General features: G+C 34.2%; 1 protein-coding gene across 1 annotated transcript in view; it reads left to right on the top strand.

The window, feature by feature from the left end:
* Positions 1-13,970, top strand: part of LOC135127024 (delta-1-pyrroline-5-carboxylate synthase) — a 56,110-nt gene that overhangs the window by 21,875 nt on the left and 20,265 nt on the right. Inside the window, exon 4 of the mRNA XM_064053321.1 lies at positions 1,541-2,198. Within this exon, the coding sequence (XP_063909391.1) occupies positions 1,541-2,198 (658 nt within the window). The remainder of the gene's footprint in view (positions 1-1,540; positions 2,199-13,970) is intronic.

Here is a 13,970-nt window from a genome sequence, read left to right as displayed (position 1 = left end):
AACTTGTTAGTTAGCTAATCAATGGATATTTCATCCTTTGATCTCTGTGGTTTGATTGGTAAATTTAAGTTGCCTAAAGCACTGGGTTTCTTGACTTTTAAGTTACTGTTGAACTATTCCAAAGTCTTCCTTATAGTGTAGAAACATCAACTGTCGACAAAAATGGTGGTATCGATTTACCTGGATAATTTTAATTATAATCCGTGTTAAAAGTATTGCCTCCTGACAGTTCTAATTTCAGGGGACAATACAATTTACAACACAAATTGGTTCGTCCTTTTTTTTCCAGACACGTTCTGTAAGCAATAAAAAAATAAACGAATATTTTTTGTTAACTAACTGTAGTATTCATTTAAACTTTTTCACTTGAATTAACATTTAATCTGGAAAACATTATACAGTGTGTACTTTTTGTATCAGTGCTGATATATTGTCATAAAATAGTAAGGTATTGTTACGCTGTGCGGGTGTTTAAAAATCAGCGTGGGTGAAACTCAACAATTTATTTCTTAATAACTAAAATTGACACGACTGATTACACAGCGATTATGTACAAAATAATTTCGGCGCAACTTGAATGAATTCGCTCACTGGACTCGACTTGCTGACTGAATAATAACCGTTCCCGACGGTGGCCTCTATTTAAAGCCATCCATTCCTCTAGATGGATCGCGAACGCCGCTTCGAGATTTCCCTGACTTGTTTTTATGCGAACGCCGCTCGGCCGTCGTCACTGATGATGACTCACCCATCATCTCTGCACATTTTAGAACCCATAGACATCGTACCGGGGCGGCGTATGGGTTTGTTCCGTAACAGTATTTTAATACTCCTTGATTCTCTTTTGCTACCTACCCCTAGCTTACCAGATTCTATTCTGCATTCAATTAATTTTCATAAAGTCATTGTTAATTATCGATCCTCGTCCCAAAATTACAATCAAACAAACTAAATTAAAAAAAATACGAATCCCAGTGTAAGAAAAAAGTTGCTACGTTCCTCTTAATGTACAAAATGTTGTTATACAATGTTGCTCTTGTTGCGACATACTGAATTCCTAGAATAAATTGGGCTAAGGTTATTTCGACAGAATCTTCTTCGTCCCTGAAGTACAACTTATCCTAATTTTTTTTTTAATTTATAAAATTGCGAGTTTTGTTTTCTTTATTATTACCCTTATAAGTTAAAGCAAAGATATGTGTCTAAAAAAGAACGACAGAAATGAGAAACCTGCATTTTTGTATTCTACATCCCCTGAAATACCAAGAAAATATAAAATTACTGGTAACAAAAGCAACAGAACTAACAACCATTATCGCTTTATGGTTACTAAAGAACCTGAACCTAAAACTCTGTGGTTATGTGTTATTGCCAGGACTTCTTAACCGTTTCCAAATGTAACCGTGCCCACAAGTATTAGCCCCTAATAATTATAGCATGTTCTTGCAATTTTCCAAATAGCGCGACCTTTTTTCCCTCCAATTGAAACCTCTCACCCCTTTATTTCCAGTAAATTTACTCAATTAACCCTCACTTTCAGGATGCCGGAACTCTGCTCGAACCTCGTGCTGCCGCCGCCGTCGGCCAATCTGGCCTGATGTCTCTTTATGACGCGATGTTTGCCCAATACGGCGTAAAAATCGCCCAAGTATTAGTAACGAAACCGGACTTTTACAACGAAGAAACGCGCAGGAATCTGTTCAGCACCCTGTCAGAGCTGATCAGCCTCAACATCGTTCCAATTATAAACACCAACGATGCCGTGTCGCCGCCCCCACAGGTCGACGAACCCATCGGTGGCAAGGCCGGCAAAAGAGGAATCAGCATCAAGGACAACGACAGCTTGGCGGCGATGTTGGCGGCGGAAGTGCAGTCCGACCTGCTGATCCTCATGTCGGATGTTGACGGAATTTACAACAAACCGCCCTGGGAGGAGGGCGCCCGATTCCTGCATACCTTCACGTCGGATCTAAGGCATACCATCGAGTTCGGCCAGAAGTCCAAGGTTGGAACGGGAGGAATGGACTCGAAGGTGAACGCGGCTACGTGGGCTCTGGATCGAGGGGTGTCGGTGGTCATATGCAATGGCATGCAGGAGAAGGCGATTAAGACCATCCTGTCGGGGCGGAAGGTGGGGACCTTCTTCACGGACTCGACGGTGGGAGGAGCGGTGCCTACGGAGGTCATTGCGGAAAACGGTAAGGAAACGAAAGCGCTTTCTAAGACTTAATGCACTGGGTTGGAAGAGCTTTTGCGGGTAAATGTGACTTGTACAATGATTGGGATAATTGTTTTTAAGCGAAAAAGGTAGCCGGGTTTGTAAAGGTGTTTGGCAGCAGCCTGAAGTACGCCTGCTTTTAAAAAAGATATATCAGTAAAGTAGAAAACAAGTGCCCTATTTCTGTTCTGTGTAATTTTGCACACAATTTGAAACACTAAACTTTAAGTATATTTGTGAAAAAATTAAATATACACTAATACCGTCCCAACACTGTTTTATGCACAAAAATTTGCCAGTTTATCTCTGAAAAAATCGATCGCCAGGATCAGACAAAAGTCGTTTATACTGACTTTCAAAAGACATTTAATCGGGTTGATCCTCTCATATTAGTGCAGAAAACATAATGGTTTGACTTCTCTTCACCATTTATATCTTTATGTAACTCATATCTTGCAACAGAGAAAAAATATTGGGTGAGCTATAGAAATGATATTGATTTCGTGGTTTGGGGTCCCTCAGGAATCAAATCTAGTCCCCTTGCTGTTTTTTTTTTATTAACGATATTGTAGATTTTTAAAAAACTATACATTGTTGTTTACCGAGGACCTCAAAATATTTATTAATGTAGTATGATAACTCTAACATCTCGCCAAAATTTTAAAACCCGCGAAAAGTTCAAAATTTGACCTTGAGCTGCGATTGTTAACCTAAAATGATATTTGTGTTTTCTTAATGGCGCAAAGCGTTCAAATGCAAAATGGTGAACCTCAATGCTGGAAAAGTGACCTTAAATTAAAATGCCAAATATGGAAAAAAATTGTTTATTCCTCCCCTTTAGGGAGGGAAAATCTGTTGAAATAGGTTAAAAGGAACTTATGTTCCAGCTGCAAAAAACTTCTCTAGATTCAAAACAGAATCAGTTGTAACAAATAGAGACAAATCTTTGAATATTACAAATTTAAACACACAGAGAAAAGGAAGAGACTGAATTAGGATCAATTGTTCAAGGGCGATCGAGTTCTCCTCAGTTTTCATCGTTACGTTGTGTTGCGAGATTCACGATCTAGGTATGTTACATACTTGACCATATCTTTCATGCGCTCGCACATTCCACGAAGGATTGAGTACTTCATTTCGGAACGTAATTAAAAAAAAATACTGAATAACTTGCCCTAAAAATTCCCTCAAGCCTTGCAACTGACCGATGAACTTCAACTCGTTAATTTTAATTTGCATTGAAAAGGAGGTCCCGACACGAAGTTCTGATGATGATTAAAAAAAATTACTAAAACTGCAAAGCAAACAAATCTTCTGTTCTTTAAACAACGTAAAAAATATGTTATGTAAAACTATGCATTAATTCAAGTGAATGATTGAATCAAAATTATTTTCTCAAGATGGTTGACTCAGCGAATCCCCACATAATTTATCACATTAAACCAAGCATATCTGAAGTACGATCAAAATCGAAATAATAATTCGGGAATAAATGTTCAAATTCAGGCCGTAAGAAAATATCACTTTAATATAATACAAAATAAACATAAAATATCTCTCTCTTTTCGAATCCACGATGATATCAAATTATCTGATGATAACTTTCAAGGTCATTTCAGTTAAAATTGGATGCATGTATGAGATTTGATTAATTGCTATAAACTAACTATTATAAATCTCAAGCGAGAAATTATGAAGTGTGAGTAATATATTTTAATAATATAACACTAACATTTCAGGTTGGAAAATCAATACCATATTTTAACGCATGTTTACAGAAAAAGACGCACCAAAAAAACAAGTGAGTGACCTCTAGGACTTTTGTCTGTCTTAAAAAATGCTCTGAAACTACCAACCAACAGAATGATGTTTTTTTCAAAACAAATTATGAATGGGAAATTTAATTTGTCAAACCGGGACACCACAATATATACAATGAAAGATTGTTTAGCACTACAAAAAATTGGTCTAAAGTTGTTTCCACAGAACTTTCCTCGCTCCTGAAGAACAATAGAAGGATTTCTAAACTATCTGAAAGATGAAAAATTCTGAGAGAATCTGAGGGAACCTAAGGGAATCTGAGAGAGTCCGTGAGAATCTGGGAAAGTCTGGAAGAAACTAGGAGATTTGGAAAAATCTGAGAGAATCGGGAAAAATCTGCAGGAATCTGTAGGAATCTGAAAGAATCTGAGGGAACTTCTGAGACTCTGATAGAATCTTAGAGAATCTGAGAGAATCTTGGAGAAGGTTGAAGAATCCCGAAGAATCTAGAAAAATCCGTAAGAATCTGCAGGGATTTGAAAGGAAATGTAAGGATCTGCAACGATCCGAACAGAATTAAAAAAATTTAAAGAATTTTGAGGATTCCTGACGGTATTTTTGAAATAATCTTAAAAATTCGAAAGAATATGAAAGAGAGAATTAAAAATAATACGGAAGGATGAATTGTAAGGGAAATGAAAGAATCTGAAATCATTTGATAGAATCTCGAGGAATTTCATGAAATCTGAAGGACTCTGAGTGAATCTAAGAAAAGCTAACGGAATATGAAATAAAAAATAGGAAAGAATCAGGAAGAATCAGAAGGGATCAGAAAGAATCGGAAGAAATCTGACAGAATCTCAGAGAATCTAGACGAATCTAGAAGAATCTGAAAGAATCTATAAGAATTTAGAAAAAATCTCGAAAAATTTGAAAAAATTTGAAACGATCTGTAAGGACCTGAAAGATTATAGGAATTAATGAATTATGAATCCAGAAGAATCTAAAGAAAACTGGAAGAATCTGGAAGAGTGCAAAGAATTAAAGCCATCTGGATAACTGTCTGAAAGATGAAAAATTCCGAGAGAATCTGGGGAAACCTGAGAGAATCTAAGAGAATCTCGAAGAATCTAGGAGAATCTAGAAGGCTTTGTAGAAATCCGAAATGATTTGTAAGGAATTTAGAATGTTTGACGACATTTTTGAAAGAATGTAAACAAAATTAAAAGACTTTAAAAGAGAAAATCAGAAATAATCTAAAAGAATGCAAAAGGAAGAATCGTAAAGAAAATAAAAAAATCTGGAGGAATCTCACGGAATCTGATATAATCTGCTATCAAATTGTTCTATAATATGAAACAAAGAATTGGAAAGAATCAGAAAGAATCAGAAGGGGTCGAGAGACTTTTAGGCTTCTAGATGAATCTTGAAGATCTGGACAAACCTGGAAGAATTTGAGAGAATCTAGACAAAACTGGAAGAACATGGAACAGTCTCCAGAGATATGAAGAGATTTAAAGCGATCTGGAAAAATTTGAAAGGACCTGAAACAATCTGTAAACAGAAATATCCAGCATTTTCGAAAAATTATAAAATTTGATTTTGCGGAAGTTGAAATAAACATATGTAAATATGTAATGCTAAAGTAAATACAAAGAAGCATGCTACGCGTATGTTTCAAATAAGTTTTTACTTTACAAAATTTTGTGATGACGTTAATCATCATTTTTGCAAGAACGCATATTTCTTGACTCTATTCATGCAAATTTAAAAATATTAATGCAGTAATAAATCACAAATATAGACTCATCATATTTTGCACATTTTGGATAGGATTTATTCCTCAAAATTTTGAGATAACGTCATCAATTTTTTGGGAGGGGGTAAACTATTAAATTTTGCTTAACGATTTATCATGATCACAATAACCTTAAAATATTTACAAGATTTCAGAGCATTCGGTTTTGCAGTTTCAATTTTATATTGCAAAACATTGTTATTCAGTTTTGAATTTTTTCCAAAAACTCTGGGGGTCTAGGGTGAAAATTCGACACGGATTCACACACCACAAGTGCAGCAGTATCTTACTTTATGAAATAAAAAAAAAATTATTATAAATTTTGGAGATGACGTCATCGTCATCCCATTGGTGGTGAGGACGATTAGCCAAATTTTAGTTAATATTTAACCATCTACATAATATTCCTAATAGACATACAAAATTTGACAACAATCAGTCCAGTAGTTTCGGATATTAGTTGTCTAATAGAAATGGATACAGACAGACAGACAGACAGACGGAAACGGGAGACCACATTTTTCGTACTCTAGAGATTATGGCGTCGAGAAAATATATGAAAGGGGCAAATCGACCGACGGACACGATTATACTATACTTCCTTAGCTTACGCTCGGAAAGCAAAAAACATAAAATACCCCTCCCTTTTCGAGTCCACGATGATATCAATTTAACTGATAACATTGAAGGTCGTTTCTCTCAAAATTGGATTCAGGTTTAATTGTCATAAATGAACTATTATAAATCTCGAGGGAGAAATTATGAATAAGTGAACTTCCTGCCACATTTCCATTACTGTAATTTCAGAACCATAAAATGTTAAAAATTTTCACAGGAACTGTGAATTTACAAACAAACAAAAACTAACAACACCTGTTGACGTATTAGTCAAAAGGCAGCATAACATTTCAGGTTGGAAAATCATTAAAAAATGTATCTTACACTAATTATACACGTGATGGGGATACAACATTTTACATACCAATTTTCAACGCATGTTTACACAACAAAATGCGCCAAAACAAGAAATGAGTGACCTCTTGAACTTTCATTTGTCTTACAAACCACCCTGAAACTACTAACCAAAATTTAGCTAACCATCCGTATCAACAATATGCTCACGTCACTCCTAAATTTTAAGTTAATTTCATAAAGAGAAAACTCTTATAGCGATGCTTTATGAATCCGCCTTCTAATTTTAATTTTTAATTGTAATTTTTATGGTTTATTCACTGATTTTGTACTATTTCTACATTGCTTGGAGATTGTTTTAATAATTCCGTTTTTGAACACAGCAAAGTGCGTAGAGTTGAGGATATCACCTTGTCGAATTCCTTTCTTAGTGGAAATTCTTTCGATAACTTTTCCTGTAATCAGGATGATTGTTATAAATTATTTAAGTATATGTTATATATTAATGAGCTTGGTCCGTTGAGTCCTTCGTTTTCATCCACATATTTTAGCATTAGCTTCAATTGAAGGCAATCGAATGCGCTTTCGATATCGAGGGAGCATAAGAAAGCGAGCTTATTGAACTCTGAAGCTTTCGCACTGAGCTCTCTAATTACGTAAATTGCATTAGGCAGGACTGATTGCGCCTAAATCCCTTATAGCCCTCTGTAGTTTTGTGGCAATTGTTTACCGTAAATAAAAAAAATTGTCTTTTATATCTAGTTATAGTTGTTCTTGATCTTCCCTTAGTGAGAGTCCTGAACCGAAATTTAAGATAATCGGTCCGTCGTGTTTTAATAACACAAAGTGTTCCAGATAACTCCGCGGCTTTGTATCCGCAGAACGGATAGAGATATTGAAATTCTGTAAACGCTATTGTTTTTAGCTTGAAGCAGGCAGCTCAGTTTAATTCATTAATATATCTGCACCGGTTCAGTTTAGTTGCTAACACCGATAAAAACTTTCCAGAATCCATTTGAATCGAAATAAATATCTAAACTTTTTATAAAACTAAAAAACAAATTGTTTTGTTTTGATAAAATTTAGTGGGACTAAATAGATAGACATAGATTCAACAAAAGCTTTCTTAACTTTTAATCGTATTATAATACCATTTGCTGCATAATTCTCTGACTTTAGGGTAATATTAAAGGAGGACACAAAAATTTACCTTTCAGCACGCAAACCTTAAATTAACAGTCTGATAAATGACAATGCCGGCTGTTTTTTTCGTTGTATTCAATTCACACCTACACCTTTTGTAAAAAATGGTTATGAAAATTTAAATCACAATAAGTCTAATTTGATCTAAGAAATTTCAGTATTAAAATGTCAACTTTACGAAGATAAAACAAAAATCTCCGTTAAAATCTCTTACTGAAAATTTTGTTTAATTCCAGTGAGAATCTTATCGAAAAAGTTAAAAATAGCTTTCGAGTTTAAAATGATTACAATCTGTAGTCATTAACCGTGACATACAAAACAAACTTTTATTATAGATTTACATTTTTTATATTTTCAGTTGGCTAAAACATGCAAAACTGCTTCAGTATAACACATTTATTTGGGTCTCTAGGGTAAAAATTTGCTACACATCCCGGTATGTAATTATTACATTTTTCACGAGAATATTGTATAAAAGGTGTAAATGCTAAAATTCTCGTAAGTCGAAATTACCCCGTCATATGTACCTAGATTAAACGTGAATTAGTGGCACAGCAGTGAACTAACTCTGTAGAGAAAGCAGGAAAAGTACTTACGGTGTGCATTATTTCTTATAATATCAAATTAATTTTTAATTAACATACTAACAAAACGAAGAAAAACATTTAATTATAATACCGTTTTTAAAGTTGGTAAAACAAATATACAAGTTTGAAAAGCTATAAACTATTACTTTTGACAATATTTTTGAAAATCTTCAGCTAAATTTAGTTGTTGAAACATCAAAAACGTTGTGAAATACAATATTCGGAGTGTTTGTAAATATCTTACGAATCTTATGATATATGTGTGCTAAATATTTGCCTGTTGTTCGACAAGTCCCATTGATTTTTTATTAGTATGTCAAATCCATCACGCGTTTGTTAGCGATGCAGACGTGTTTCCGTTATCACGTCGTGTAGTATATTTCATTATGGATTCCCCACAAATAACAGTAAAATGAAAAAAAAAAAAAAAATTCACACAGTGGGTTATAATCAGTATTAATGATGATCATCTCAAATCAGTCTACCTGTCTAATTAGTGAAATAACAATGTTGCATTTTTGCTGTTAACTTGTTCAAATTAGAGCTTACAATGAGATTAGATCCGGATTTCATTAAATACTTAATTGAAAATGACTTCCTTCGTGCACTAATCTAATCCTGCCAGCACAGATTAACTGTTTTCGTGCAACCTTAGAACCATACTGTGACAATGAAACTAGCTCTTATTTTTATTTTTCACTCATTTCTACTGATTATATGACACAACTTTAAGTTGACGTTGAATATCTATTTTTGAAATTTCTAAATAAAAAAAAAATCGCAGTCCAAAACGCGTCAATATCCATTACGGAGTTTCGGTTCCAACTTGTTTGATAGTTCATAATTTATTGATGAATATGAAATCTACAGTTGCGAAATGGACTCGGTGAAATGTCTCGAAATGTATCAACATTTTTTCCAAGTCGATAATACTGGTTAAGTTCAGTCTCGAAATCAATAAACTTGCATGATAAAGCGGCTGATTGTGCGTTGATACTTACCAATTTTGCGTAACACATTTTGTTTTTAAATATTGAACGTAATGAAATGACGCTCAAACCGATTTTATTCAGTTTTCCGTGACGACGTGAAGAGGAGCAATATACAACACTATAACGGGCTGCGCATGAGTAGAAAGGAAGAATAACAAAGTTAATAAAACATTAGTAATACTATATTAGTGACTAATAAATAAAAAATTATCGTATGAACTATCAACTAAAACCCTAGGTTTATCATCTTTCTAGCATGTTTAGTCTAAACTTTTCGTATTATAAATGTGAATTAATTATTATTTAACTTAATAGAATAATTAATGTGGGCGTAGAACGTAATATCTAGTGGGAAACTCAGCATTAAAAAATATAATTGTTTTTATTCAGAGTTTGAACATGTTTAGCATTAAATATCCTGCAACTAAATTTACCTTCTCTAAATAAATTCGCAGTTATACTTGGAATGTAATTTAATTATTGTAATGTAATGAAGTAAAAATAAACGAAAGGTCAAGTTTTTTGAACCCGGTCTAAGCGTGCAACACGTCCTGAATGAATTAGCTTTGGAAAAACAATTAATCAATCGTTCACTAAAAGAGGGATTTAAATTTTATCCGTTTCGGTTCGGTGTAGACTGTTTATAAGTTCCATTTAGTGCTTTTTTTGGTTAAATAGGATCATAACTACGGGAAAAAATCTCTAAAGAGATATTTCTGTGTATTTGCAGTTTGAAGGATTTTCAGTTTATACAAAAAAACAACAAGATTTGAGTATTTAGATAATAAATCACTCAAAGGGATATGAAGAGGACGAAGTTTTCCCTTATATATGTTTTTTTTTATTCAAAGTTTGATAGGATTTAGGAACACTTCAGAAGAATAAATAGGGAATCAAAATATTATTATAAATTGCGCGTGGGGCCATCCGTAAATCTAAGACAAGTAGGAAGCACATGTGGGTGGTGTGAAAGGTCCTTCAGATATAAAATTCGATCTTGTAGGAGCGAAAGTAATTTTTGTAGACCCACACAAAAAAATATCTGAGTTTAGACAACGGATCCATGCTGATTAACTGAGAAACTGAATTTGAGTATTCACCATAAATTAATACACTATCTGATACTCAAGTTGGGCTTAATTGTTATTTCCTAATAAATCATTCTTGAAGTTGTGTGATTGTGGTTACTTGGATGTGTTGAGAAAGTTTGTGAATAAATTTTCACCAAAAAATGTGACTAAGAATACCAAACAGTTTTAGCTTTGAGAATTACATTTTTTGGTAACTGCTGATTGTACTATCGCACGCAAAAGTATTGTCGGTACCCAGCGGTGAGGGATTAGGCTGCTCCGCCTCCTCTCTGTGGGTTTTCATAATCCCATAAAAACTCAGGTAGAATAAAGTAAACAAAAACAAAATTTCCTGGTTTGATTTCAGATAATTTTGAACTTGAAACTAGAACTTTTTGAGATAATATTTTAAAATATAACCTAGAATAACTAGGAATGCGCTATTTTGCCGAAAAAATCTTCTTTAAATTTTATAAGATGACTCCTGCATTTGTGGTGCTTTTAAGTTGTTACCATAGACATTTTTGGAAAAAAATCAAAATTGTATAAAAATATTTTACAATTTAACTTTTAATTTGCAAAACCGAATCTTTTGAAATCTTGATACCGGAAGTATACTAAATCATGAATAAAACATTAAACGTTATTGCCCCCTCTCGTCAAAACTGACGACATCTTAAAATTTTTCTAGGATGAGTTTATAAGAGATGAGTAAAAAAAATGAATGAAGTAACCTATTTTATTGATCAAATCAAGAGAAGCTCACTCCGTTTTCTCGAAAATTTGTTGTCAGTAGTAGTACACTGCGTGCGATATATTCGTCTTTGATAAAGTGTTGATGACGCCATCACAAAGCTTTTTATGGAAAAATTCACTTGAAACATACGGATGACATGCTCCTTTATCTATGCTTTAACGGTCCACATATATTTTCATTTTAATTTACAAAGCTATCATACAAAATTAAATTCAAAAAATTAGATTTTATAATTTTTCGAAGAATATCGGTTCGCCCATATTTCAGGGGCGAGAAAAGTTCTCTCTAAATAACTGTGTTAACTCAAACAACCCGCCTTAAATGTGACAAAAAATTGAAAAGCCCGCGAAAAATTCAAAAATTTTGCCTTGGCTGTGATCATCTAAGAAAATCGAACTCTACATTGTGTTTTTTTTTTGTGGCGGAATACATTCAGGTGCGAGTGGAGGACCCCAAGGTTGGAAAAGTACCGCTAAAAAAAAAACACAAAATATATGGAGGACACAAAATCATTTATTCCTCCACTGATTAAAAAAAAGAAAATAAAAAGTTGCGACTAAGTTGTGCCGGTTTAAGACACTGCTTAAAGCTCAGCTACAAAAAAAAACTTGCCTAACTTTGAATGAAATCAAATTAAACGTTCTGAATCAACGCAAATATTTAAATATCACAAATTTAATAAAAACAAAAAAAATTGAATTAAAGTAACTGGATGCAAATATACAACTTATTACGGACGTATGGCGACAAATTTAAATTATGACAGTCAGCAAGAGAACAAAATTTTAGAGCGCTATAAGAGTGTGGCGATGAGCTATATCAATTTCATTCTAGAACACAGCAAATGGGGGAATTTGAGGCTCCTCCCAGGCCCTTACGGTCACAAACTTGTGCTTGGGTCTCGGCCATTGGGCCAAGCCGACAGCGTCACGTCATCCCGACCGCCTCTGACTTATATTCAAAATCTGCGTCTTTTGTGCAGATAGCGCGACCGCCAGCTCGACAAGGAACCACGCACTGCGCTTCCGCCACGTGTTCTGGTGTTATTTACCTCAATTCGATTTAAATGTTCACTTTCTATGAACCTACTACTAAACAAGTGTTAAAGTTGCAAAAAGAGCAATAAACAACATTTAAATTCGCCATACACTCTTATGAAATTTTGAACAGCAAAGAATTCTTATCTAAAATTAAGATTGGACATCAGACAATTTATATGATGGAAGCATTAATCAACAAAATATTTACATGAAAAAACTAGCAAAGATTTATAAAAACAAAGAAAGATCTGGTGTGAAGTAAAACTTGTGCAGACAAAAATATTACGTGAGGTTAGTATGCCCAGCATGAAAATTTACGTTTAATTTAGATTATACAACAAAGAAAATTACTGAAGTTAAAAATTGTGAGATAGAGAAAAATTGTATGAAGTGAAAAATTGCAAAGCTAACAAAATTACAGGAGTTTAATATTTTATGTCCATTCGAGTTATTGGTTCATTTTAAAAATGAAGTTATTCAGCTGCATTGTAGGCCATCGTTTTACATTTCTCCAAGCAAAGACATAAAGACCATAGCAGGCAATTTGGAAGTTCAAAATGGCGTCGGACGAAGACGTCGTTCAAAAAATACGTCGAAAATATGTCTCCCAGAAATGCGGTCAATTCTGTGCGCTGTGCAATTAATGGTCTAAATCAAAGGAATAAAATGCACGTCCCACATGACCCACAATGTTGTTAATTTGTTCAACAAGATTTTACAGGTCAAATATGTGCTCGGTTTGAAAATACTCTTTCAACATGACCGCTGCCAGAACAAAGAAAAACAATTAGCTTTGAGAGTTTATATCGTGGACTGTCCCCAGCTTATCTTAAACAAAACACATGATAAATAAATACAAAATGCATAAAGCGTTGCGAGGAATATGCGCCTCGGTGATATAATTTTCCACGTTGCGAGAAAAATATCTTGGTGATGTGATGATGATAACGATGATAACTGCTTAAGGGGCAAAATTTAATCCCCTCGTACCTCAGTGCACGAAATTATGAAATCTACCGCATTTTTCACGGTCCCTTTCCCAAAGTGGGACAACGTTAGGTTACTTCAACTGCCGTAAATGAACTAAGTATTATGAATTTCATCAAATTTCATAAAATCTCCTAGCAAGTGCTTTATCTGAACAAATCTTATGACCGTTAAACTATGTTCCAACCAGTAACGGTTAAAATCCTAACATGAACTGTGAATTTAGAAACAAATTTGCACCACGTTTTTGCGTCGGTCGAAAATTCGCATATTTCCGCTTGGAAAAACGGCAAGAATTAGTTATGCTTGTTGGGGAAACTGTAGCGTCGTAATCGGTACGTTTAATTTTCGTTAAACAAAGGCTCTCAATTTTTTATTAACTACCAATGTACCAATCCAACTAAACTTAACCTAGCTAACTCACCATGTGGTTTCACTCACAACAAACAAACCAAAAGTGACGCGTCATGGCCCTCTAGCCACCAAATCAACTTCTACCAACCCTTTCAACAGAAAATTCCCTAGGAGAGCTACCGACCACCAGAAAAAACCGAAACGTGCACATGGTTGCCTATGTTTAACGATTTTCTTGATTGAATTTTTTTCAAATTCAAATTATTCAAATGTGATTTCGCGCGGTTGCTT

The sequence above is a fragment of the Zophobas morio genome, unplaced genomic scaffold (assembly GCF_036711695.1).
Source record: "Zophobas morio isolate AGI-343-1 ecotype UQ-CSIRO unplaced genomic scaffold, CSIRO_AGI_Zmor_V1 ptg000011l, whole genome shotgun sequence".
NCBI classification, from domain to species: Eukaryota; Metazoa; Arthropoda; class Insecta; order Coleoptera; family Tenebrionidae; genus Zophobas; species Zophobas morio.
The sequence above is the reverse complement of the archived record's forward strand: the minus strand, read 5'-3'. Positions and strand labels throughout refer to the sequence as shown.